This window comes from Ciona intestinalis, unplaced genomic scaffold (assembly GCF_000224145.3).
Source record: "Ciona intestinalis unplaced genomic scaffold, KH HT001163.1, whole genome shotgun sequence".
In the NCBI taxonomy this organism is placed as follows: domain Eukaryota; kingdom Metazoa; phylum Chordata; class Ascidiacea; order Phlebobranchia; family Cionidae; genus Ciona; species Ciona intestinalis.
In genome coordinates this window covers 1-27,317 of record NW_004191484.1, presented here as the reverse complement: position 1 = coordinate 27,317, position 27,317 = coordinate 1, and the positions used below count along the sequence as shown (strand labels likewise).

Genomic DNA, 27,317 nt, shown 5'->3' with positions numbered 1-27,317 from the left:
GGTAGCAGCAGGGGTGCCAGCAGGGTAGGGGTACAGGCAGGGTAGGGTCAGGGTAGGGTAAGGGTACCAGCAGGGTACAGGCAGGGCAGGGTAGGGGTACCAGCAGGGTAGGGGTACCAGCAGGGTAGCAGCAGCAGGGTAGCAGCAGGGGTGCCAGCAGGGTAGGGGTACAGTCAGGGTACAGGCAGGGTAGGGGCAGGGTAGGGTAAGGGTACCAGCAGGGTAGGGGTAGCAGTAGGGTAGGGGTAGCAGCAGGGTAGGGGTAGCAGCAGGGTAGGGGTACCAGCAGGTAGGGGTATTTTTCTGGTACAACAGCATCCACCAGAATAACAGCAAAAAACAACAAATTAAAAAAAAACAAATTAAAAAAAAGCAAAAAAAAAACAAACAAAAAATTACAAAAGTTAAAAAAAAGAGCAAAAAAGGCATTTTTTTAACAAAAAAAAGGAAAAGGAAAGTAGGGGTAGCAGCACGGGGTAGCGGTAACTTTTTTAGAATAACAGCAAAAATTGCTTTTAAAGCTAAAAAAAGAGCAAAAAAGGCAATTTAAAAAAAAGAGCCGTTCGCTTGGCCCACTGCCATGAGCCTGCATCTTGTCCGTTCGCTGGGCCCACTGCCATGAGCCTGCACCTCGTACGTTCGATTGGCCCGCTCCCATGAGCCTGCTCCTTGTGCGTCCGCTTGGCCCACTGCCATGAGCCTGCACCTTGTCCGTTCGCTTACTTCCATGAGCCTGCACCTTGATCGTCCACTTGGCCCACTGCCATGAGGCTGCACCTTCACCGTCCGCTTGGCCCACTGCCATGAGCCTGCATCTTGTCCGTTCGCTTGGCCCACTTCCATGAGCCTGCTCCTTGTCCGTCCGCTTGGCCCACTGCCATGAGCCTGCACCTTGTCCGTTCGCTTAGCCCACTGCCATGAGCCTGCACCTTGTCCGTTCGCTTGGCCCACTGCCATGAGCTTGCACCTTGTCCTTTCGCCTGGCCCACTGCCATGAGCCTGCCCCTTGTCCATTCGCTTGGCCCACTGCCATGAGCCTGCACCTTGTCCGTTCGCTTGGCCCACTGCCATGAGCCTGCTCCTTGTCCGTCCGCTTGGCCCACTGCCATGAGCCTGCACCTTGTCCGTTCGCTTAGCCCACTGCCATGAGCCTGCACCTTGTCCGTTCGCTTGGCCCACTCCCATGAGCTTGCACCTTGTCCTTTCGCCTGGCCCACTGCCATGAGCCTGCCCCTTGTCCATTCGCTTAGCCCACTGCCATGAGCCTGCACCTTATTCGTTCTTGGCCCACTGCCATGAGGCTGTACCTTGTCCATTCGCTTGGCCCACTACCATGAACCCGCACCTTGTTTGTCCGCTTGGCCCACTGCCATGAGCCTTTCACTACTCACAGTAGTATTCGAAAGTTCTGCAAGCACCACCTCTCAAAGTAGTAGCGCCAACGAACAGCAATAATTCTTCTCAGCGCACTCTTTTTTAGCTGAAACATAACTCACATATTAAGAACCGAAAGCTGTGCAAGCCACCCCCATGGATCGACTCGCGACGCACACTGCGCCAACACCACCTCTCAAAGTAGTAACGCAAACGAACAGCAATAATTCTGCTCAGCGCACGCTTTGCCAGCCGAAACCATGAGCCTGCACCTTGATCGTTCGCTTGGCCCACTAACATGAGCCTGTAACCACTTACAGTAGTATTCAAAAGCTGTGCAAGCCGACCCCGTGGACCGACTTCCGACGCCCACTGCGCCTATGCCACCTCTTATTCCCTGTTAACCACCGCGAGATCGACTTGCAACTAGTATTCGACGAAACCACTCGATACGACCAAATCTGCAATTGGCAGCGCAAACGAACAGCATTATTTTCTGCTCAGCGCACCCTTTGCCAGCTGAAACGACCCTCCTACAGCAGTAACTGAAAGCTGTGCAAGCCACCCCCGTGGATCGACCTGCGACGCGCACAGTATCCATACCTTTTCATAGTACCAACCGAAAGCCGTGCAAGCCATCCTCGTGGATCGACCTGCTGCGCGCCCAGCGCCTATACCTTCTCACAGTAGTAACTGCAGCCGTGCAAGCCACCCATATGGATCGACACGAACTGTTCTTATAGCAGCTATTACGGTAGTGTTATAATTTCCCTTCTTCGAGATCGATATCGTGCATTACGTATCTCTAGCGCCAGAATGCGAGTAAAAATAGTGGGCCCGAAGTGTATAAAACAAAAACTTTAACGACCATCTTCGCCCTATTATGTCAGGATAACTAACTTATTCATTTTTAACGTTCAATCATTTCAATTTAGTTTATTTGAAGAACGCGACGCCCGTTAACTTAGAAATATAATGCTGTCGTTTTGTTACTGATTTCTCCTCTTCTCTTTGTCGTTTTAACCTGTTACTCGCTACTGCATTGAAGAGATAAATAAATTATGTAAAGTAAAACTATTTAGTTGACTTATAAACACACAACGGTACACGAATAACAGAAACATCATGAGAATACAAATGACAACTTACAAAATAACATTATTACATTTTCATTCTGGATTCAAAAGTTGAATGAAATTTACGTTTTTTTAATGGTAAACAATTAATTTTTTTTTGTTTGAACTTGTTTACGCTGCTGATTTGATGTTTTCACTTCTTCGCTTCTGCTCGTCCATGCGGAAAGAACGAACAGAGGAATGGTATAGGGGAATCCCCCTGTAACTGTTGGGCTTGTAACTTGTGACCTGGAAATAACAAAGGAAGATTTGTTGTTGAAACTTGAAATAATAACTCGACTGCAGGCGTGCCGCTACCTACATGCGCCAATCATGCATTGAGGAAACGGCTCAAAATATACAAATAAACTGCATAAAACGATTATTTTAACAAAAACTTTAAAAAAGCACATAATATCCAAATATTCTGATGTCTTAAACAAACAAAAGTCTTAAACAAAAGTCTATGGAAGTCGTGGGGATACAGTTTTATAATCCCTTGAATTTTCCTTGTTACTACCAAATGGGACGGGAAAATAGAATAAAACATTGTCTTATCTTACCCCAACCTACTATTACTAAAAAAAGATCCCCCAAACACATACCTTCACAGCTATATAGTCTCCAGTGCAGATTGTCTTTGTGCTTTGTGATGTCACACTTGATGCCACGTCATAATTAGGAATAAAAACTTTTACATTCCCATCAGTTCGGCCTTGTAAGGTGTTGGGTACCTTGGTTTTGTCCTTTAGAAAAGTAGTTTATTTAGGTTTTAGTGATTATAAAGTGTAGACTATTCTATATGCGTGAGGTCCTACACACAGAGAGGCAAAAGACCTGGGATTTATGCCAGAGTTGGCCTATTACCCCAACAGTGTATATGCATATTCTATTCTATATGGGTGAGGTCCTACAGTGAGGCTTGCATGGGACATGGGATTTGGGCCACAGTTGGCCCATTACCCTAAAACCGTAGTAGTGGCAATCTATTTATAAGAGCATACCTTGACCTAAGAAATGTAAGCAAAGTACCCATGAAATAACTTGACAGTGAGCATAAGCTATCCCATGTATGTTATATATTAAGGTATATAATACAATACACAGAAAGAGTTACCTTTTCAACCAAAACAAGCAAAGTTTTTCCCACAGTCTTTTGATGCACAGTAGGTAAGACATCCTGGTATACCTTGATAACTTCTTGCAAACGTTGGGATTTAATTTCTTCGGGAACGTCATCATTCATCTTGTGGTAGGCGTGCGTTTTCTGTTCAATAAACAATGCTGTATCGGTTAATATATGTTATTTGTAGATATTTTTACACACATGGTGCGTTTTTACACCTCGTGTTCGCTGTTAAGTTATAAAATGGGTGTTTTCTTACACTTTCAAGTTATACACCAGACACACAGTGTATTCACTATCCATACACCTCCTGTGTAATTAGACAGCAATTAGAATCATTTTCTAATTAAAAAATGACAATTACACAATAAGTAACCTATAACACAGCAAACCCCAAAACTATCACAACAAAACTTCCAACGCAAACCTGTCTTATGCTGTACTTAAACAAGAAAGCATATTCGTATTTGACCAAACTCATCAATGATAAAGTGTCCTCATGGTCGCTGTCGGTCTCTCCACAAAACCCTGATATTATATCCGTAGAAAGCACGACATTAGGTATAAGAGTACGTATCCGGTCAACAAGGTTTAAATAATCTTCCCTTGTGTGTCTGTGGTGGAAGGGGGGGGGGGAAGGGGGGGTGATTCTTATGTGCTTTGTAGGGTTAGAATATTAGGATTCTTATACACCGGACACACATGGTGTATTCATACACCTCATGCTCACTGTCGAGTTATAACATGGGTGTCTTCTTATACACCGGACACACATGGTGTATTCATACACCTCATGCTCACTGTCGAGTTATAACATGAGTGTCTTTTTATACCCCTCATGCTTATTGTGAAGTTGTGTGAACTTTATTCCAGTTATAACAAAACACACAAAGCACATACAGTGTTGGGGTAATGAGTCAACTCTGGCCTACATCGCAGGTCCCATGGCATGCATTGCTGTGGGACCAGAAATTTAGATAAAAATGTTTATCCATGTCTAAACATTTTGTTTAAGTTGAAACCATTATAAAATCTTACCCTCTTCTCATTAAGTTTAACACATTGGAACTTCCACTTTGTGCAGGTAGGTGAATTTGTTTGCAAATGTTCTCCCTTTCCGATATGATTTGCAGCACCTGTAATAGGTTACTATAGGTCAGTTCTCTTATGTGTGAGGTACTGGTTGGATATCTTGGATTAAGGCCATTGATCCACTACATTAAACACGACACTGTGGTAACTTATGGGCGCAACACAGAAAATTACAGATTCAAAACATTACATATTTCAAAAAATATATTTATACTATTTAAAGTTTTTTGACAATTTTTCAGTTTCGCATGTTATAAAAAGATATAAACAAACATAGATATATGAATTTATAAAACTAAATTGATATTTTAAAGGTCTGAAAGTTATATATTTTGAGTAAAAAGAAAGCACGTTTTAGATTGTTATGTTACTTCTACAACCAAGTTATAAAAATAAGATAAAATAAACATAGAAATATGAAACCTCATCAGGAAAATCTTTTGGATGCGGAGAAATAAATCGAATTCTCATCTCGGGATCAACTTGCGATACTCTGTCAAGTAAGTCAGCGAATCGTAATCCACCATGTTTGGGTTTGTAGATTGTTTTGAAACCTGTCAATCAAATGTAGATTGTTTTGAAACCTGTCAATCAAATGTAGATTGTTTTAAAACCTGTCAATCAAATTTATATTACTTTGAACCTGTCAATCAAAAGTATATTATTTTAAACCTGTCAATCAAAAGTATATTATTTTAAACCTGTCAATCAAATGTGTAATTTTATAAAAGTTATTCGAAACTGTGCATATTGCGTACGTGGTAACTTGTAAGCAATGTGTATGAAACAAAACAACCAGAAATAAGTTCCATTTATTATTATGTGATAACTTGTAAGCGGGTACGAATTGTATGAAACAAAACACCCCTGTTATAAGGACTGTCATTGGCCACCAAGCGAGGATATACAAGTTACATCCATTTAATAATTAATTTCTTTAATCAGCGAAAGTTTCACAAAAACCATAACTTACCACGACTCATATTCCCAGCAATCGCATCAACAGCAGAATGTTGAGTTTCTGATAAATCGCGGTAACTATTCACATTCTGTCCCAATAAATTCACTTGTTTAATGCCCTGTGTAAGAATAGAAGGATGAATATAACATATATACATACGGTTATTAGTGGTACTTCACTACTTCTATTTCATTTTGTCAATTTCTGACTCACTTTTGGACAGTATTTCCAAACTCAGAATAGCAATTTAACATTATAATAAATTCACCACAGAAAAGTTAGTCAATGAAATTTAAACAACATTTATAACAGTAAAAGTAATCAGCAGAACTTCTTAGTCTTATGTAACCACCAATGAGTATATATAAGCTTCTATAATATTAACATATATCACAGACACTTAATAGTGTTGTATTAGACACACATCGGCAGTACTCTAAATAAACATGTAAAAAACTACCAGCATAACACACACGTTTGTGCTTAATTTAATTAGATAAACATTGGGAGTATAAAAACATCTTATACGACCACATACCTATACCACCGGCGCCATGGTATAGTGGTTAGTGCGCCTTGTAACCAATAGGTAATGGGTTTAAGGCTCGACGCTGCTACCATTGTGAGCGTTTGTGTCTTGGGCAAGACACCTAACGGCAATTGCTTCAACCCAGTGGTCACTAATGGGTTGTCCAAATTATCAGCCATTCATGAAAAAAATAAAAAAATCTCTCCCCCCCAAAAAAAAATCACCCACAAAGTAGCATACATGGTGACTCCTAAGCTGGCACGGAGTGCATGACCGTGTTATAATGACTATCGTTTTCCGGCCATGCAAGATAAAGTAAGTTGCATTCATTCACCTGATCTGATAGAATTCTTATTTCTTCCAGTATAGAAGTAACCGGTCTGCTTCTCTCACGACCCCTGGTGAAGGGGACGATACAGTAGCTGCACATGTTGTCACATCCACGCATTATAGAACTGGAGGTAAAAATATTTTGTTACTTAATATGCTGGCGTAGATGTAACGGCAACGCTAGGGCCATGTCACCTAAACTTTAGAAACAGGGGCGACATTATTTGATTTAGCACTCTATGCCGCAAAACAGACTTTACCCTGTTGTTAGGTGTCTAAATAAACAAGCAGAGCCAAAGTATATTGCAATCACCACATTAATCAATGAGGTTCCCCATGTTTGACAACTATGAGTGTAACTGCGTTTTAACAAAGATTTATAAATGTGAGGACTCTCGGAATACCTACTAAAACACTTATTGTACATAACATAGCACTTACACGAAAGCAGTTTTTGAGTCCTGGTCAAACCTGACAGGCATAATATCGGCGTAAGTTTCATCTACGGACAACATGGTGTTGATGGCTGTCGTTGAGTCTGTGGTGGCTTGTTCTAGTAAGCGAGGGAGATCTCTGGATAATATATAAGTTTGAGTGGAAAATATCACGAAAGTTGTGAAATTATAAATACATTGGTGGGCATATATGTCCTTGGGCAAGACACTTAACAGCAATTTCCCAACTTCGTGGTCACTAATAGGTGTTCCGAATTGTCAGCCATACATTAAAAACAAAACTTTTACCTATTACTATTACCTATTAGGTTACATGTATCGATGTATGGTAATTTTAGTTGGGCATGAAGTGCAAAAAAATATGGCTCCCCATTTCTTTTAAAGTTGCCTGTGCTAAAAACAGCTCGGAACAAAATTGAACAAGGTTTTTCACCTGTATGCATCCGGCCCAGCAACAATATCAACAGCTTTTTCCTTTTCTACTATTTTCTTTTTTAACCTTTCCGCCATACAACCTGTGGTATAAACACAACTAATAACTGTGAGTAAAGGGTTGAAGGTTTAAAACCAGGCTCGTCCAGTGGCAATTTATGAAAACACTGCATAGCAATCCTACTTTAACGCGCCCAATACTCACTAGTAATTTCAAATGTTAGAAATAAACTACCATAAAGTTACATTATATTTTTAAACACAACAAATTCATAAAAAAAGATAACAACAAATGCCCCTTTTTTTCAAAATATTAAATTGATATTAAGGTACTCTCATACTACACCAAATACCTAGAATTCCAATTTTAGGATATCCAGGTGTATGGTAGTTTTGCTTATGTGTTTTCAGTTGTTTTAATCTGTTCCATATTTTGTCTTCTGCTTTTTCCCGAATGGAACACGTTACCAACATTATGACATCTGCCTGAGTAAGATACTATGTTGTTATAACAGTATATACTAAACATATTTACAAAATTCATTTGACATTAGTCATAAGTTAGTGCCAAAAATATAGTAAATAATGGTCCTATATAGGATTTCATACAATTTACTATCTTTTGATAATTATGCATTTGATCTTGGAAAAAAAGCATATTAAGCAAAATGAATAAGTGATAGTGAAGACTCTTTCACCCTGCAATATCTGCTAAGCCCCAACTCGTAACTACCAACCTCTAACACTTTCCACCAGCCTAATCTGTTACGTCGCGGAAGATTCTTCACTAGTGACCATAAATAATACACGAAAAGTCAAAAATAGAAACTTAACACAAACATTTTCAAAACCAGAGCAGAAAACCGAGTCGGACTTACCGTATTAATATCTGTTGTCTTCTTATAACCCGCCTTTTTCAAAATTGCCCAAGCATATTCCCCATCATTCACATTCATTTGGCATCCATACATTTCGAAGTAAACTGTTTTACCATTTGGTGGTGTGGCATAAACAGCATTTTCAAGATATGGGGGGGCTTCATCTAGGTTAACATGCTCTATTCTTGGTTGGGAGGATTTTATGAAGTCTTTTATATCGGGCACATGCGATAGATCAACTTTTTTAGCTCCTGAAGAAAATGTCCTTGTCCAAAACCGCAAACTATTACTTGAAATGCTGCATTCAGTTTGTGTAATATGTTTTCCACGTATGCAACAAAATGATGACGTCTTGCCGTCTAAATTGCTTCGTACTAAAGTTGAAAATGCTCGTCGTTGTGTTTTTCCGCAGGCAGCATGCTTGCGAAATATCGAAAAAGTCTTTATTTTCAAGGTCATAATATAGACAAGAGTTTTCGTTACGTATTAACGCTTTATAAGTCGAGTCACACTTTGCTCGTATAACCAGAAATACCTAACACATTTCAGTCTAAAAAAACAATTTAAGTACATTTGTGCCCAAATATCATGAAATATGCTTAACGAACAAATACAAAACAAATCGAAAAATAGCCAGCATGTTATGACGGTGATTCCCCTTATACAGTACAAGCCTGTCGTTTTTTTAGGGTACCCATTTTGACTTTTCATGTATTATTGTGTTTTATTGGTATTTTACTTAAATTAACATAGATTGAAACTTCTCTTAAACGAGTTTACTGATGGAAATAAAAAAGTGATAAATGCTCTTTTAAAAGGACGATTATTTCTCCAATGCAATAATTCGCCAAGGACTTGTAACTACCTGAACGCCGTTCCAGTAAACTTAAAATAAATGCCCAGCTTCTGGAACGGCGTGGTTCCGACTGAAACTTAGTTTAATATAGGCTACCACCGATACGTAACTGACTTAAGCGAAATTATAGTGAAATTATTGTAATACAAAACATAATTTATCGCACCGAACGATATTATGACAAATTGCAATTAAAGAATGATAAAACTTGATAAAATAACGACGCAGACAGAAAGTACAAGCAAAAAACTCAACGAAAAATAAATAAAACTGAAATAACAAAGAGAGTTTTCCAAACGTAATTGCAGTCGCATACGGTTTTTCCAACTTCGGGATAAAACCAATGGTCCAAAGTTACATATGTAGCAACTTGTAAGCGTACATGAGGTATATGAAGCAAAACACGTGTTATTACGAAATTGTCTCGCCACGGTTTTAATTCATTCGTTCATCTTTCGTTGGCCATTTACAAAGGTTTAACGACGTCTCTCTAGCGCCGTCTAACGACTTTTTATTTCTTTTCTTCTGCACTCGGCGTCTCGCTTTTAATAGAGTTTTGAGAAGACTCTAAATGCGAAAACTTTGACTCCCGTTTGCACAAACTCCGTCGCTTAGTAATGACAAACATAACTATTATCAGTATAAGCACAAGGGCTGCTAATGGCAGGGCAATCTTTAACGATAAATGTTGTGCATTCATACAACCTGAACCATCTTTTAACCTGCAAAGAAATATTTTTTGTAAGAAATGTAAAACACCCGCGTTTTAAATAATTGAGTCGGCACAAGTTGATATATAGTAGGGTGGGGGAAGATGAGACATCTTTTCGCTCTATTTTCTCGTCATATTTAGTAAAAAACAAAGAACATTTAGAGAATTATAAAACCGTTTCCTCACGACTCTCATAGACCGTGACTAATTGTTTATAACACTTGTTTATAAGGATATTTGGATATTATGTGCTAAAGGTGTCTCATCTTCCCCCACCCTACTATATATACAGTACTGTACTGTAAGATGGATACCGTTAACACATAATGTCCCATATTACATAACCGTGTTTTACAATTAACAACCCTCGTTTAGGGTCATGAGGATATGGGTATATAATGAATCACCTTCCTCCAATCTACTATTTTAATGCGATGGCTTTATGTGCCAACTGTTAATTAAAGAAAATGCGTAACGGTGGCTGTACTCAGTATCCGGAATTCGTCCATTTTGTCTGTTTTGTCCGGATTTCGCTGCCGCATGCGGAACTCGGTAATGGGTTTGCATACGATTTCGCATGCCGGATACTGTGTACAGCCACCTTAAGCCACTTATTTGTTCGGTATTTTTTCAAAACTTTTTTTTTTTTAAATGTTGTTTTTGGAAGACGTTGCTTAGATAAATAAATCTTACCCGTCTCCAAAGTGTCCCAGTGGACAAGAGCACTTTACGCCCACTAACGGTGCTGGTTCATCAACACAAAGAGACGGTGTTTCACATTTATCCGATGACGTAGTTTTGCAATGATCGATATCTAAACAACCGTTCGAATCTACAAGTAAAAACAAACATAGAATTGTTGTTATTATGTAGCTTATAATAGAATACCGGTCGAGATTTGACGCTGCTACCATTGTGGGCGTATGTGTCCTTGGGCAAGACACTTAACGCAATTTGCCAGTGGTCTTATAAGGGTAGCCTGAGCGTGAACAATAAACGTGTATGAAACAGAACACCCGTGTTGCATAACGACTGTCGTTATCCCATTACGCAAAGATAATTAAGTTACATTCATTAATTCATAGAAGCCATAACAAACATATAACGGTTCGTCATCACCCTTTAACGATATAGCTTTTTAACGATTTGCCTTTTAACGTTCATTACAGCGGATGTACCAGTTAGGATGACATTTCCCGTCTTGGTCATTTAATGCGTGTACTCTTAATTACCGCATTGGAATTAGTTTTAATTAAGTTTTGCTTTGCTGCAAAATTTTAACACGGTGTGTCTTGAATACCATGTATGACGATTCTATTCAAAACAGACTTTAAGCACAACTTTAATGAAAAAATCAATAAATAAATAAATGTAACTTTATTATTCTAGCGTGGCGGGGCAACGACAGTCGATATAACACAGGTGTTCTGTTCTAAACACCTCGTGCCCGCTTACGAGTTACCACGTATGTGTTTAATTTATCCTTTAGCAACGACAGTCGCTATAACACGGGTGTTTTTTTTACATACTATATACGGCATAGAAACTTATTTCAAACAGCCTTTAAATTAAACCAATCTCACCATTAGTGCTGCGCCCTTCACCCTCGAAGCCACTGTTACATGAACAAGTTGCATTTAACGTTACAACTCCTGTTGGATCCGTGGCGTGACAAGTGGCATTTGGATGACACAAGTCCCAATGGTTGTCACAAGGGTTGACATCTGGAAAAGATAAATAAGTTACATTTTTTCCAGTCAAAAAAACAAACAAAATAACCCAAATATTTACCAGATAAAGTAAAAACAAGTTCGTTGCTGCATGGTCCCGTCCATCCCCAACAGCCATATCTGTCATTTTCTTCCACACTATAGTTAGAAATTACTTTGACCGTGTAAGATTGCCCAGGAACCAAATTATACAAAGTTGTTTCGTATGCGGTGGTAGTGACGTCACATGCCGCAAGCTCTGTGGCGCCGTCTAACGGAACTGGTTTTGCTCGCTGAAAGATAACCAGGATAAGATTTAACTGAATAGCACAACTTTAATATTTACGTGCCGAAAAACGATAGTTGATACAGCACGGGTGTTCTGTTTCATACACCTAGTATACGAGTTACCACGCATGCAACTTATTTATCTTGCCATGGCCGGGCAACGACAGTTGTTATAACACGAATGTTCTGTTTCATACACCTAGTGCTCACTTACGAGTTACCACGTATGTAACTTAGAATTTTTCGTTTTTTTCTTTCTTAATAATGTATAGCGAGTTAATGTATATTTACCGTAGCATAAGCTCTCTTTATGACGTTTAACCTCGACCATTGTTCGAACACAAACACGTGGAAACCCACGAGTCCTGATTGGCTGACAGGGGGTAACCACGTGACTGTTACGTTCACATAGTCACGTGAGAAGTCCGGAAGTAAAGTTCTCACGGTTAAATTGCGTGGTAATATGTTTTCTATGTTGCTATCTGTGGAAAAATTATTGAATTGAATAAGTAATAAATTGTGTAAGACTTATAAATTTAAATTGTTATAAACAAATTTTTCTTTTTTTTAATGTCTATGATCGACACCTAAATATTCGCGATAAATTCAACTCGCTATACATTATAAAAAAAAATTTAGCAAAGTAACTTTGTTTTACACCCATGACTATATATAAAAATAGATTTTATCAAAGCGAATATATTCTATGATATTAGTTTTACCAGCTGACTCACCACAGCACGTTTGTGTAGCTTCGGATTCGGTGAAATCCGAACTATTCCGAAGAGTTCCGATGCAGTCGTTTGCTGCAGTGAGCATATGTGATACGTCAACAGAGCGGTCACGTGATGCGTAGTGTCTAAAATGAATAAATGGATGAATGTTTTCAATGTAACTTATTTATCCTCGCATGGCGGGGCAAGGACAGTTGTTATAACACGGATGGTCTGTTCCATACACCTCATGCCCGCTTTTGAGTTACTTTAATATATGGCTGACAATTTGAATAACCCCGCATTAATGATGTAATAAAATGACGTAATTAGTGACGTCATTTACCTGTAATATGGAATGATGGTGAAGCCGTAGTTTTGATGAAATGTTGCTTCGTATTGTAAACTTCTTGTCTCCTGAACATGGGAAAAAGATTCGTCTATATTTAGGAACTGTTATATGTAAGCAAATGTATTGCGGTGTTTAATTATGTTAATGGGTATTCATGCTCATTGTTAAGTTATAACATGGGTGTCTGCTTATACATCAGCCACACATGGTGTATTTATACACCTCATGCTCACTGTTGAGTTAAAACATGGGTGTCTGCTTATACATCAGCCACACATGGTGTATTTATACACCTAATGCTGACTGTTAAGTTATAACGTGGGCGTCTTCTTATACACCAGACATACATGGTGTATTCATACACCTCATGTTCACTGTCAAGTTATAACATGGGCGTCTTCTTATACACCAGACACACATGGTGTATTTATACACCTCATGCTCACTGTTAAGTTATAACATGGGTGTCTTCTTATACATCAGCCACATACTACGTCAATGCACCGTATATACGTAATACACAATGTAACACAGGTGTCTAAACATACATTATACACCCACGCAAGAACAAGTGTACACCCACGCTAAGAAATAATAATTGCAACTTATTTAACCTCGCGTGGCGGGCAATGCCAGTCGTTATCACACGGAGATTCTGTTTCATAGACCTCGTGCCTGCTTACGAGTTACCACGCAATCATACCCTCGAGCGGCGGGGCAACTAGATTTGTTATAACACAGTTGTTCTGATTCACACGGCTCGTGCCAGCTTTTACGAGTTCATATAAATTCGCAAATCCGAAAAAATCCGAAAAATTACGAACGTATCTTACCGCTGTAACTGATACATATTTTCCGGGATCTCGTTCCAGTATATGCGATATACCCCTACACGTAGCGTTGCCTCCGTTATACAACAAGCTTGAACCGCTGGTACAAGGGCAGTAGCTCCCTGATGACGTCATGCATGACGTAGGCACTTCTGGACAGCTTTCGTTAGCGGCAGGTTTCACCCAAAATTGATCGGTTCTAAAAAATAATAAGGTATTGTTTTGCAAACTTCTGCTAAATGTATTTTTGGTACAGTGGGGTAAGATGGATATCATTTGGACATAATGAAAGTTATTATTTATATAATTGGATAACCATATCCTCACGGCTCTAAAAGAACGTTGTTAATTGTTGAAAAACACGATTTTAAAACTCGATTCTCGGGTGATTTACAGTTTTCATTCTATTTTCCTGCCCAAATTTGGTATATTTACAGAATTATATAACCATTTCCTCACGACTCTTAAATAGCGTTGTTATTTGTTAAAAACACGAACAAAAATATCGGATATTATGAGCTAACGCGGTATCCATCTTACACCACATTATATAATAGGCCTTAACTGTTCTGAATAATTTTCCAATTTAAATTCGGGACAAAGGGTTACAGAGTTCAAATCCTAAATCCGGTAGTTAAAACCATTACACCTAAATTAAATCAAAATTTCATTCTTTTTTTCTGTACTTTTTGGCCACCGCTAAATAGATGCCGTATTATTACGTCGAGTGTCTCTACAATTCCGTACAATTAAAGCAAAACGTTGCTAAATCGGTAAGATCTACAGGATACTATTTACACTGGCATTTACAAAAGTGGGCGTGACAAGCAATTATTCGACAATTTTGTTTCACGTCATAAGAAAACCTGTTACATAATAGATAGCTTTGTAAAGTACTTGTAGCAAAAATGGCGGAGCACGTTCATTACTGAATAGGAAGTGGCAGTTTCTGTAAAATCGCTAGTTCAAGTCACGTTTTGATTTGATATCGTGCGCTGCCGCGTCGCCACAAATTGTAACTAACTGTCGTGCGGTTTACACGCGTGAAACAACGCGTATATGTTTGGTTTAAATTCCTGGTTTTAAAATCTGCCAAAAAACGAATTCCGATCCGGATTTAAAACTGTAATTTTGGTTCATGTTTGCCATTTTTGAGTTTGAAATATACCTTACGAAAAATTACGCATCTGGTTTAAGGTTAGTTTATAGGCTGGGGCAAACCGCAAACGTATCGAATAAATTCCGATTCTGGTTTTACACTGTAATTTGTTGCATATTTTACAAGGTATGACCTACTATGATATTTAGAGATTGCAACCCGTTAAGGTGGCTGTACACAGTATCCGGAATTCGGATTTCGCTGCCGTATGCGGAACTTGGTAATGGGTTTGCATACGACTTCACAAATGAATTCGCATGCCGGATAACTGTGTACAGCCACCTTTAGGTATATTTATACAGGTGAGGAATTTTTACGAAAGAATAGAATTCGCAAATTGGTTATTAGCTTTCTTTTATACCAAACACTACCTGATTTAACTTTTAATACGTCTATATTTTAAGCATAGCGTTTAAGATTTTGTTACTAACGATATATATATACATACACACCTATATTCAAAACAATCAAACCAAACCAATTGTATAACATAAGATATATATTACGCCTAAAATGGCATCGTTTAGTCTGTTATTCAAAATAAAAGAATTAAAGTAATTACATGGGCTATATTTATATACACACCTATTCAAACAGTAGTTGATTGGTTTCAAAACATCTGAATCTTCGAAGTAAAGGTTTGAATAAACCAACTTATGCACTGAAACTAAAAACCCGTCCAATTCCAAACCTAGAAATGTAGACAATATTTAAATATAATTACTGTGGGGTAAGATGGTACCGTTAGAATAAATTACTGTGGGGTAAGATGGATACCGTTAGCATATACTGTAATACCGTGGGGTAAGATGGGTAACGTTAGCAAATACTGTAATACTGTGGTCTGTGGGGTAAGATGGGTAACGTTAAAATAAATTACTGTGGGGTAAGATGGGTAACGTTAGCATATGCTGTAATACTGTGGGGTAAGATGGATATCGTTAGAATAAATTACTGTGGGGTAAGATGGATACCGTTAATCTTTGAAACAATTATCAATGCTCTTTTGGAGTCGTGAGGACACGGGTAAATAAATCTTTAAATATTCTTTGTTTGCTACTTAATGAGACGAGGAACGAGAATGAAAACTTGGACCATCTTACCCCAACTTACTTTTATATCAAACTTAATTATCTAAGCATTTTAAGTTGCAAGATAAAACCAATTACCAAGTAATTTGCATTTAGGGGAGTCAGAAATAAAAATCCCAAAATTTGGAAATTTTAACATTCTTACACGATTTATATTTAAGTTGCTACACGTTTTACTACGGTTGCGTTTTACTCGGACCGATAATTTACATATAATTGGTGATTATGGGTTTCATGAATAAACGTGAAAATACCGATTGTGGTTTTTAACAAAACAAAACGCGATAAGGTTTATATTAGAGGATAATTAAAACTGTTTGCATTTCTAACAAGCCGTCACAAAATGGTGGGTGAAAACGTCAAATGACACAAAACGCAATTTCCAAAAACAAAACAACTCACGGAAATGAAAACAGTTGGAAAAAAACGCATTTTTAATTAAAAAAGGAAAACATAAAACATAAAAAGTATAGAAAACGAAAATAAAAACTATGAAACTTATACCTTCTGGAACGACGGCTTCCCATGATACGTTCATCGTGAGTTTAATGGAGTTGTTCACGACATAAGAATCATATGAATGAGAAATGTTCACGATTTCAACACGGTTCAAAAGTTCTGTGAAAATATTTAAATTTTGTGAAAAAAATAAAAAAAAAAAATAAAATAAATTTTAGTCTTTAGAATTGGCAAAATGAAACTTGTCATGTTCGATACCGATTTTAGTACTAAAAACGCAAACATTATGCCACAGCAATCCACAATTTGATATTTATACTGTAGTTATAGGCTTACGGTGATTGCAAATCCGAAGTCTTCCGAAAAAGAACGAAGTTGAAGGTTCGGAAAACGACAAGATCACAAAAATAATCAATTTCAAAAACATTTTGTAAATTACAAATCGAATCAAGTTCCTGCAAAATCAAATAAATAATCAAACAAATTTTCAAAAGCTCGGTATCCCTTTTGAGAAACCCAGTTTTTTTTTTATATATATATATATGCAATTTAAAACTCAATGCTAAAGTATAAAGTTACCGTACAAACTGGCTAAAAAACGAGTGCAGACTATACCTAAAACCTAAGATTACAAAACGAACGATCGAATGCTACACTATTTAAAACGCTAAGGTCGTATTACATATACAGAAACACAATTTTTATACGGAAACTGAAACTCAATGCTAAGTAACAGTCACCGACAAACAGGCAAGAGTTATATATTATTATTATTATATCATAGGTTGTTGTGTTTAGTTACGTATAAACTATAACTACTCTACCCAAGCAACGTTAGTTGTGCATGGAGATATGCATTTGTGCCGCGCAATTCCTGTTTTTAACTTAAAAATACTCCTTAAAAATACGAAAAGCACAAAAGCTGAAGTTAATACTATATACTATAAAGTTACGTTCAAACTGGCTACTGTATCCCCGCACAGTTAGTTATATTACAGACGCATTTTTTCTTCAACTTCTCGTATGTCTAAGCTGAAGGAAGCGTCAGGATTATCTCCATTGTCCGGTGATCGTGACGAAACAATGAACTTTATGACTCAACCATACATAGTGTGTCACGTTTGGAAAAGTCGTTTCTGCAAAAAAGCAAATTTAGCAACTTTTGACTTCTGTTGACCCTTAGCGAGCTTATCTATATTATTTCGTGATGAAAATTGTAAACAATCGCATTTAAAACCAAATTTTATGCAGGAATTTGGCAAATAACAATTTTTTTTAAATTCTTTAATCGCCCAAAAAAATTAACATATGCAAACTAAAAAATTTTTAGAACTTATAAATAAAAATTACGAACATTTTTAAAACGCCGAAAAATTGAGAATTAAAAAAATATTGCAGGAATTTAATAACAAAAATCCTAAAATATGAATTAAAACGGGTTTAAAAAATAATTTTTCTGAAACAATATCATACAAAGTGTACACACGTGTACCATTTATCCACTTTTTGCGTAACGAGCAATTAAAGTTAATTATAAGTGTGTTTTGTGACAATTGAACCTTAATTGCAAGTGTCCAAAATTTAATCAAGAAAAACTGAACGTAAGATAATTTAGATTGAAAAATGACGACATTAAGCACTTGAAGATAAATTTGTTTGGCAAACATTAAACCGCCTATAATTATATTGCGTATATTTCTTTGTTATTTTTTACCATGCGTATGCAATGTAATGATATTATCATATGTGTTCAATGAATGTAATGTAAGTTGGGCTAGGATAATTGTGGTTTATGTTTTCATTCTCTTTATCGTCCCATTTGGTAGAAAACAAAGAATTTTTACAGAGATATAAAACCGTATCCTTAAAACTACAGCGTTCGAATTAGAACGCTGTTAAACTGTCGACAAAGAACGCTGTTAAATGATGAAACACGATTAGGAAATATGGGACACTATATGTGCTTATAACGGTATCCATCTTACCCCACAGAACTATACCACCAAATGCAAGAATACGGTATGCAATTGTAATGTACAAATGCAATCACGTATTTTGCAGCGTTTCGCTTATATTCCGATCATCTGCATTCATATTTTGTCAACACGCCATATTTTGTAAACCACAAGTCTAAATTCCGGTGTGGACTTTATTCCACCAAATACCCGCGCGTTTAAACAATGGTTTTAGGCTAGAACGAGCTATAAGTCACGATTCCGTGAACCGTTCCTGCCTTGCGATGACAATTCTCCGTCGATTTTAAGTCACGTTCCAAAAGTTCGTGTCGAGTCGTTCGAAATAAGAACATTTTCTGACGCTCACTGTCGAATTTATGATAATCGCTCAAAAACGAGATGCTATCTCGTCATAACTGAGATTGGCATGTTATTAACCGAGATATACTTCTGCGAAACGGTACAAATAAAGACCGAGAGTTCTAAAAGATTTGGCGGGAAGAGAGAACAAAGCATGCCGCAAACGTGAACGATTTTTCCCGAATTCTTAGAACAAAGTTTTGGACTTGCGTTTTGTGCGCTGACCGTGTCTTTCTTAATGTGTCATAACATGGCTACGGCCAAACAGGTACACCGGTGACTTATGGGTTAAATCGTAGCATACGTTTAGCAGCCACGATTTTATTTGCACTCATTCTGAAGTATATTTTTACCGGTAGTGTGTTTTAAACACTATCGTTTTACTGTTAATTATATCTTTTTCATTTTTTTAATTTTTCTGATTTTCTGAATTTTTCTGAAGAAATTAAAATTATGAATTTAAATTTAAAAAAAAACTGAAAAATATAGACTGCTGTGAAATAGGAAATGTCCTAGCCATCTCACCCCACAGTACGTAACGGGTAAAAAATTATGGGTTATTTGGAAATTGCACAGTACTATACGTAATGCATCACCTGAACGAACTCTGCGTACAGTTTTGCAGAAATAGCGGGCAAATATAGCGCGTAAAATCGCCCGCTTTTAACCCCATCGTTGTTTGTGTTGTTTAACGTAGGCGTGAAGAGATACGACGGAACTTGAGTTTTTCCTGGTAGCGCGTATATCTCGTGTGTATATCTCATCTTATGCATTTAAGAATTCTTCAGATGCATATATGCGGCGTCCTAATGCACTTGTGACTACTGATGCGTTTCAATGACATATATGCATTTGAAACGTTAAAATACTCCATGCGCGCTGCCAAACTTTTTACTTAGTGTATAAAACTTAATCATTTAAATTAATATATTCTTTTGTGTTGTAAATAACTAAAAATGCTGAAATTCACAAAAAGATTGGAAATAACGACTCAACGACAGCATAGGGCGGTAACTGTGTAAAACGTTTCAATACTCAACATAAACTGCGCGTGTGTTTCTAGTACATAGGTAATCACGCATTACTTAATGAGAATTGACAGCCCAACGACGGTTAATTGTTGTGACACGGTTTCGTTTCATAAAATATTCGTCTCTAAAATTCACCAAGTTACAAAACATTGCAGACCGCACGTAAGTGACATGCGCTAAAAGGGGATCTAAATTTAGCCCCGAGACGGCGCCAGAGGGCAAATATTTTGCTTCCCACGTGATGCAATGACGTAAAGTACGAAAGGTTAATATAGTTAAGATTCGAATCGTGTAGAATCAACGAGACGATGAACGAAACTCGTGGGCTTTTGAAGTAAATAAAACAGAAATAACACACGCTTTTAAGGTTTAGGTATCCAAACTATTTTGTTTGGGAGATTTATAATATTGTGGGGTAAGATGGGATCGAAATATAATATTGTGCAAAATACAGAAACAACAAAAAAATGACAAAAAATTAAAATATGCCATTTAAACCAGATTAGACCAGTTTTATCCGGTTTTCCAATCCATCAATCAAATCGCATTACTGGATGCGGTTTATGACGCTATTTATGGCTTTTATTACGAAACAATACCTCTTCATTGTTATATGCCTTTCTCATTAGTTTTAATTACATTTTTGGCACAATGTACCAAAACAAGTCAGTGGTTTCTAGATATGTTGTTTATATAAGCACTGCGTTCCATACGTTTTAAAACATGAGAAATGGCAACGATTAACTATTTACATGTATACACAATGACATTTTTGGTTTGCATATATATTACTGTGGGGAAAGATGGGACACCTTTAGCACATAATATCCAAACATCCTGATCGTGTTTTAAACAATTAACAACGGTCTATGGAAGTCGCGGGATACGATTTTTTGATTGTTTGAATGTTTTTTGTTGATACCAAATTGGACGAGAAAATAGAATAAAAAGGCGTCCCATCTTTCCCACCCATTTTCGTTTAAACGAATATCTGATTTCGGCAACTATTTTAAATAAAAAAAAGCTATATATTTAATTCTATATGGGTGAGGTCCTACGACAAGACACGTACGCTTAGGAGACATAAAATGTAAGCCAGAATTGGCCCATTACCCCAACATCCAGGGATTAAGGCAGTGGCCGGCTCATTACAAAACACACAGAGTGGTACTACATGGAGATAAAAACAAAATCAGGCATACGTCTATATTCTTCAACCCAAAGTCAGCAAAATTTTGTAAGGTAGAATAACGCCGCAAAATCGAACGTCAAAACAAAACAGACTGTTGAATCTAAATTCGGTGAAACGAACTGTAACGTAAACATTGTATATACATACGTTGCTCAAAAACCTAACAAAACCAAAACCTATGTTTCCAGAAAAACAGAGCATTAATAACCCTATTTAAAACCGAAAATCTTCTGATCTTTTCAAAACCAGGGCCCAGTTTCGGGCATTCAGTGCCAGTTTCATAGTTTAACCAAAAAGTCCGTTTTTGTGTCGGGTCATAGCCTATCCCTACACACATGAGTGGCAATGAAAGTAATAGAAGTTTTCGAACAGTGCTGTTTTTGTGAAGATCTTTACACGGGTATGAGTAACTGCTCGATTATTGCCATGGATGTTAAGATACAAACGTGTCAGTTTCAAAGACGTAGATTAATGACAGGAATTATTTTTTTGATTGGTTTCGGGTTTTGCTAGTTTCTTTCACAGGAAAACAGTGTTATTTATATAATTTAGAAATTTAGGTAAGAGACAATTATAAGATTAACAACAAAGGCTGACCTATTTTGCTTAATTTCGGTTTAAGTTCCGGGTGTAGTATAGCTATATATTTAAATTATGGTTTTGCCTTTTATAGGAAAAAGTATTACTCAATAACTTATAGATATATCGTTTCGAGTTTATAGATATATTATAGATATATCGTTTCGTAAGAAAGTATAGCTTAAATACAAGGGCTTGAAATCAACCGTTTCGAGTTGAAATAACCAAGCACATACAGGTTAAATCGTTAGATTGCAAGAATTTCACCCAAAATGCTTGGAAAGTATTACATGACGATATTCTGCTTCGTGGTTCAAGTACATTCACAACGGTGCAGAAACGGTGAGTATATGTCGATATATATATTATTTATATTTATATAAATGAGTAACCGTATCCTCACGGCTCCAATGGAGCGTTGTTAACTGTTTTACTTTTATAAGCCCTTGAACGATTTACAGTTTTCATTTTTTTTCCTTGCCCATATTTGGCATATTTACAGATATTCGCACGACTCTTTACAGATTTCGCACGATTTACAGATTTCGCACGACTCTTACAGATATTCGCACGACTCTAAAGAGCGTTGTTAATTGTTAAAAACATGATTAAGAAAAATGGGACACTATGTTATAACTGTATCCATCTTTCCCCACCCTACTATATTATAAACAAGTCAAATTAATAAACTCACAACTTTAACATTCATTTACAGCACTATTAAATACCGTAAGCGAGATCGTAACAACCAGCAACAAAGTGACATTCGACAAAACAACAAATGAATTAGATTTACTTGTCACTGTCCAATGGAACGCTACTATACCGAGCGGTAAGTTTCAAGCGTTTCAGTTTTGGTAAATTTACACAAGTATTAAAAATAGCTAGATTAAACTAAAGAACATATATTATATAGTTTTCATTAATTCGACTTTATAAAGAAAAAAGACCAGACTTAGGAAATTAGAACCGATATTATACTTTTTATTATTGCGACTGGTAACCCGTTATAAAAAAACGTGTGTTATAATGACTGCGTACGAAAAATAAGTTCCATCCATTCATATTATTGCAAGGGTTTTCTTAATTGTTAACGTTATAGGTTTGGAGTTGGACGGCTATCTGTTCCATATGGGAGAAAATACGTTCCTATCTTCGCTACCTCCGTACCAGCATTGTAATCCGCGGTATGGTTAATTTAAGTAAAAGTACTATGGGGTAAGACGGGACACCTTTAGCACATAATATCCATGCTTTTTTATCATGTTTAAAAACACTTAACAACGGTCTATGGAAGTCGTGAGAATACGGTTTTATAGCTCTTTGAATGTTCTTTGTTTAATACCAAATGGGACGAGAAAATAGAATGAAAAAGTGTCCCATCTTCCTCCACCCTGCTATATTAATAGTTGTGCCTGTTTTAATGTTATTTTAGTTAACACTGATCGTGTAAAATGTCACGTGTTTTAGTAAATAAAAGAAGGTTTATTTATCCTCGCATGGCGGGGCAACGACAGTCGTTATAACATGCGGATGTTCTGTTTCATACATCTTGTGTCAGCCTACGTGTAACTTAGTGGGTGTTTCCTTCAGCAAGTCTACATTTTGTTGTTGTTATTGTTTACCTTTTTCATCTTATAGAAAGACGGCCGCGTGGGTGAGAAGCGTGAACGACTCTGCGTGCGTTGCGCATCCCCATGCGTCATGCGTCACGCGCAACGTAAGCACTGGTGTCGTGGAGTGCTTATGCAATATTAGTACATGTGCATTGACATTAAACGAACTTACAAGTCGTTGTACTGGGATCAGGCAGTTCGTATTGAACAGGAATTTCATATCCGCGAGTTCGGTAAGTATTTAATATGTAAGATGGGATATGTTTTCATTCTCTTGTATCGTCTCATTTGGTAGTAAACAAAGAATATTTTTAGAAATATATAACCGTATTCTCACGACTATAAAAAACTTCGTTAATTGTTAAAAACACAATCAGAAAATATGGGATATTGTGTGCTAACGGTATCCATCTTATTTAATGTATATTACAGGCTACTCGAAGCCTAACGTTCAAAGTCGAATTCATGAAAAGTTACAAGTTCTCTCTTTTACCCTATCACAGGTTAGTAATTAGATTGAAAAAATAATATCAATTTTACTCAATTCGTTCATATGTTTTAACGATAAATATATAAATACAAAGCCGGTGACGCAGTGCTCTGAGCGCTCATGAAAGAAATGTCTTTCTATTCTATATGGGTGAGGTCCTACAGTGAGGCACGCCATGGGACCTAGAATTTAGGCCAGAGTTGGCCCATTACCCCAACATTGTATATGCTCATTCTATTCTATATGGGTGAGGTCCTACAGTGAGGCACGCCTAGGACCTGGAATTTAGGCCAGAGTTGGCCCATTACCCCACCATTGTCTTTTAGTATATTTATATAATGATTATTTTTTGCTATTACGATTCTGTTCCATATTCTTTACAGTCAGAGGAAAAACAAAAAGGTATTGGGTTAAAAAACAGGTAGCTCACTAACGTTATATTTTAACAGAGAATCAGTGGCATTCAGATTTACAGGCCTTACCGATATAGAAGCAATCACACAATGTGTTGAACTTGTGCGTCGAGACTTACCAGAATTATCGCAGATACAAGGGGAAGAACTTTGTTGCGGTAAGTTGCATAAGATTGGGGAACAGGTTTTCGAGGCCAATGTGTCGATTTTTACAATGGTGACCCATTTCTTGAAAATAAATTGTCAATTATACAAGGCTATATAAAAAACAGTTAAAATTTACCAATAAAGTTACATACGTTCAAACTCGTAAGCTGGCATTAGGTGATTAACACAGAACACCTGTGTTATAATTACTATCTTTAAGATTGCGGTAAATAGGTTTTTTGGCGACAGTGTCTCTTTTACAATGGTGGGCCATTTCTTAAAAATGAAATGTCAAAATTATGAAATTTTATATACAATGTATGAAAAACAGTTCGTATAATCGCCCACAAAGTTAAATACGAGGTAGTTTGCACCCACAAAGTTACACATGTGGTAACTTGTAGGCGGGCATTAAGTTAATGAAAAAAAACACCCGTGTTATAATTACTGTCGTTACCCACCACGTGAGGATGAATAAGTTACACTCGTTCCCAATAAAGGTCATATTTTATAAAATCCCGAATTTCCCCGCCCACAAAACACCTGTTGTAGCAATACTGAGTATTTAATTAAAAAGTTATCTGTCTTACCTGTGTTCCCATAGTATGTCAATTTCAAGTCTGGATTCACTCATATATGAACATGTTGTCAGTTACGGTCACGCTAAATTTGAAGTGAGAGTCTTCCCATTCTACGGTTCCGTGCATTTGTAAAGTTTATTAAAATTTAGACATGTAGCAATACGATAATGTAACATGATATACAACAAGTTAGTTTAAGTGAATGTAAAGATTTAGTCTCGTCTATATATAGTAGGGTAGGGAAAGACCTTTTCGTTTTATTTTCTCGTCCCATTTGGTAGTCAACATTTTGCGCATGTTTTTCAAAAAGGAATTACAAAACTGTATCCTCACAACCGCCACAGACCGTTGTTAATTGCGATCAGGATATCTAAATATTTGTGCTAAAGGTGTTCCACCTTTCCCCACCCTATTATATCATATCTCATTACTCTAAATTGACAAATTTGCAAAACCGGAGCCGTGAGGAAACGGTTATATAGTTCTGTAAATATTCTTTGTTTACTACCAAATGGGGCGATACAAGAGACTGAAACATGGATTACCTTAACCCCAATCTACTATATACTTATAACCTATGCCTGTACTGTACTGCTAACTGTAGTACCATGGACTACATAGTATATTGGTACTATACAGTATACTATACTAGTACTATACTATGCAGTATACCACGGTAAAGTACAGTGTGCCGCTGTAACTAATTCTCGTTTTTGCTGATTACAGGCGCTGGAATCGCGCAGCGCGTTCCCCGTGACGTCACAGTGGGTCGATTCACACCAACAATACTCCATGGTGACGTCATAAACCTGAGTGTCGAAATATCATGGAGACCGCCTGTGACGCAGCAAAATTTATTGGGGATCGAGATATTTGTGTTTCCAGCTAATTCGATGTTGCAGCAACCAAACAAAACGGTATTTAACGTTACAAACAACAGGATATGCCTCGAATTCGCATTACGGATACGCATACAATGGAAATGAGCCGTGTAGTAGCATTTTGAAATGCCAAGTTAGAATTTAAGTTAAAATTCTTTCGTTTTTTTACGAAATTGAAATTGCGTTCTGCAAAACGACATTCGTTAAAAAACGCTATGGATAAAACCGACCAAAGTAAAACTTTATTGGTAAATTAAACCATCGTTACCCCAGTTTAATTACATTTACATAGGCATCCAAGGCATGGTTCTATTCTATAAGGGTGAGGACCTGTGCCACTACTGTAAGACACTGGGAGACCTGGGATATAGACCAGAGTTGGCCTATTACTCTAACTTTTTCATTCCATCAGGATATCGCTGAATTCAACGTCGTAAGAAACGGTTCTTCATGCGACGACAACAGCACATTAACGTATACGGTGAACGTTACCGGCCTTATACTTGGGGAAGTATACAAGGTTAGAGTTGAACCGCAGTACAGCAGCTCTGTGTGTACAAACCCACACTGTATTGCAACTACAAGCTTCACACCAGGTAAATACTACTGAATATGAGTGAATGTAACTTGTTTGATTATTTCGTAAAGTTATTATTTCAACAACAGTCGTTATAACACTGGTGTTTTGTTTCATACGCCCGCTTACGAGTTACCATGTATGTAACTTATTTATCCTTGCTTGCGATTGTCGTTATAACACGGGTGTTCTGTTTTATCCTACTCGTGCCCGCTTACGAGTTTCCACGTGTGAAACTTTGAGGGGTGTCGTTTTTTGTCCTACAACGGTGGCAACGTAGAGCCTCGAGCCCATACCCTCTGGTCTTAAAGCTAGCGCTCTGGCCACTACTGCGTCACGTTATAATAAAACGCATGATTTTCCATTAGACACTATTCCGCTTTTATTTTTAAACATATTTTTTTGGAAACTTTAGAAGTCGACGTGTGTTCACCGGAGTGGAACATTTGTGACGTAAATGCTACGTGTTTATCAAGTTCAACCAATCAGAGTGCGACTTGCAATTGTACTTTAGGGTTTGAGGGGAATGGACTCAATAACGGATCAGGTAAACCCCTACTAAGCCTTTATTACTGTATATGTATTACACATATGAAAAAGTAAGGCGCCGTGCCTTTTGAGTGAGATGCTACAGCGTGACACGCCATGGGACCTAGTATTTCGGCCAGAGTTGGCCCATTACCACAAAATTGATAACTCACAATGCTGAAAATATGCTACAATTACGATTGCGTTCTTGAAATCCAAATTCTAATTGTTTCTAATTCTTTGCAAACTACAATAGCAGCTTCGCAAACTACAAGTTAACATTCATTCTAATAAAATACCTAAACATACCAGGACATTTACGAATATACATACTACGAACATTTAAAGACACAAATGCAAATCTATACTTACAAATGCGAATAATTTAAAGACATACACGGTATATGGCTTATAAACATCGAATTAGAAGTTAGTAGCCAAAAGCACAGTAAGCACATTGTATCCTATATTTGCACACACAACTGCCATACTATAACATAACCACT

General features: G+C 37.3%; 4 protein-coding genes across 7 annotated transcripts; 1 reads left to right on the top strand and 3 right to left on the bottom strand.

Moving 5' to 3' along the window:
- Positions 1 to 396: 396 nt before the first annotated feature.
- LOC113475698 (filaggrin-2-like) lies at positions 397 to 1,753 on the bottom strand. 3 transcript variants are annotated; one of them, XM_026840253.1, is made up of 3 exons: positions 1,647 to 1,651; positions 740 to 1,195; positions 397 to 706 (listed from the first exon to the last, which is right to left on the bottom strand). In XM_026840253.1, exons 2-3 carry the CDS (start codon positions 1,183 to 1,185, stop codon positions 547 to 549), a joined length of 606 nt encoding a protein of 201 aa, XP_026696054.1. In that variant the 5' UTR covers positions 1,186 to 1,195; positions 1,647 to 1,651; the 3' UTR covers positions 397 to 546. The 3 variants fall into 3 exon arrangements, with proteins under 3 accessions (XP_026696054.1, XP_026696056.1, XP_026696055.1); XM_026840255.1 differs by having other exon boundaries at positions 397 to 1,195; positions 1,647 to 1,753; XM_026840254.1 differs by lacking the exon at positions 1,647 to 1,651 and adding an exon at positions 1,411 to 1,600 and having other exon boundaries at positions 397 to 1,101.
- A 680-nt stretch (positions 1,754 to 2,433) lies between these two features.
- On the bottom strand, positions 2,434 to 9,011 carry LOC100175302 (CDK5 regulatory subunit-associated protein 1). Its single transcript, XM_002127606.5, has 12 exons — positions 8,293 to 9,011; positions 7,768 to 7,900; positions 7,416 to 7,497; positions 6,969 to 7,100; positions 6,532 to 6,652; positions 5,681 to 5,786; positions 5,131 to 5,261; positions 4,654 to 4,751; positions 4,043 to 4,229; positions 3,607 to 3,756; positions 3,095 to 3,235; positions 2,434 to 2,738 (listed from the first exon to the last, which is right to left on the bottom strand). The coding sequence occupies exons 1-12, from the start codon at positions 8,749 to 8,751 to the stop codon at positions 2,622 to 2,624; spliced, it is 1,857 nt and encodes a 618-aa protein (XP_002127642.1). The 5' UTR covers positions 8,752 to 9,011; the 3' UTR covers positions 2,434 to 2,621.
- A 261-nt stretch (positions 9,012 to 9,272) lies between these two features.
- Positions 9,273 to 24,977, bottom strand: LOC100183125. 2 transcript variants are annotated; one of them, XM_002121990.4, is made up of 14 exons: positions 24,835 to 24,977; positions 24,217 to 24,325; positions 17,415 to 17,597; positions 16,798 to 16,916; positions 16,507 to 16,620; positions 15,497 to 15,602; positions 13,756 to 13,951; positions 12,917 to 12,987; positions 12,592 to 12,716; positions 12,149 to 12,339; positions 11,652 to 11,862; positions 11,444 to 11,584; positions 10,554 to 10,692; positions 9,273 to 9,870 (listed from the first exon to the last, which is right to left on the bottom strand). In XM_002121990.4, exons 4-14 carry the CDS (start codon positions 16,886 to 16,888, stop codon positions 9,660 to 9,662), a joined length of 1,596 nt encoding a protein of 531 aa, XP_002122026.2. In that variant the 5' UTR covers positions 16,889 to 16,916; positions 17,415 to 17,597; positions 24,217 to 24,325; positions 24,835 to 24,977; the 3' UTR covers positions 9,273 to 9,659. The 2 variants fall into 2 exon arrangements, with proteins under 2 accessions (XP_002122026.2, XP_026696053.1); XM_026840252.1 differs by having other exon boundaries at positions 17,458 to 17,597.
- On the top strand, positions 21,720 to 27,048 carry LOC100185489. The gene is made up of 9 exons (XM_002121929.3): positions 21,720 to 21,920; positions 22,294 to 22,410; positions 22,681 to 22,765; positions 23,220 to 23,427; positions 23,627 to 23,697; positions 24,134 to 24,255; positions 25,552 to 25,742; positions 26,119 to 26,302; positions 26,699 to 27,048. The coding sequence occupies exons 1-9, from the start codon at positions 21,851 to 21,853 to the stop codon at positions 26,884 to 26,886; spliced, it is 1,236 nt and encodes a 411-aa protein (XP_002121965.2). The 5' UTR covers positions 21,720 to 21,850; the 3' UTR covers positions 26,887 to 27,048.
- Positions 27,049 to 27,317: the final 269 nt, after the last annotated feature.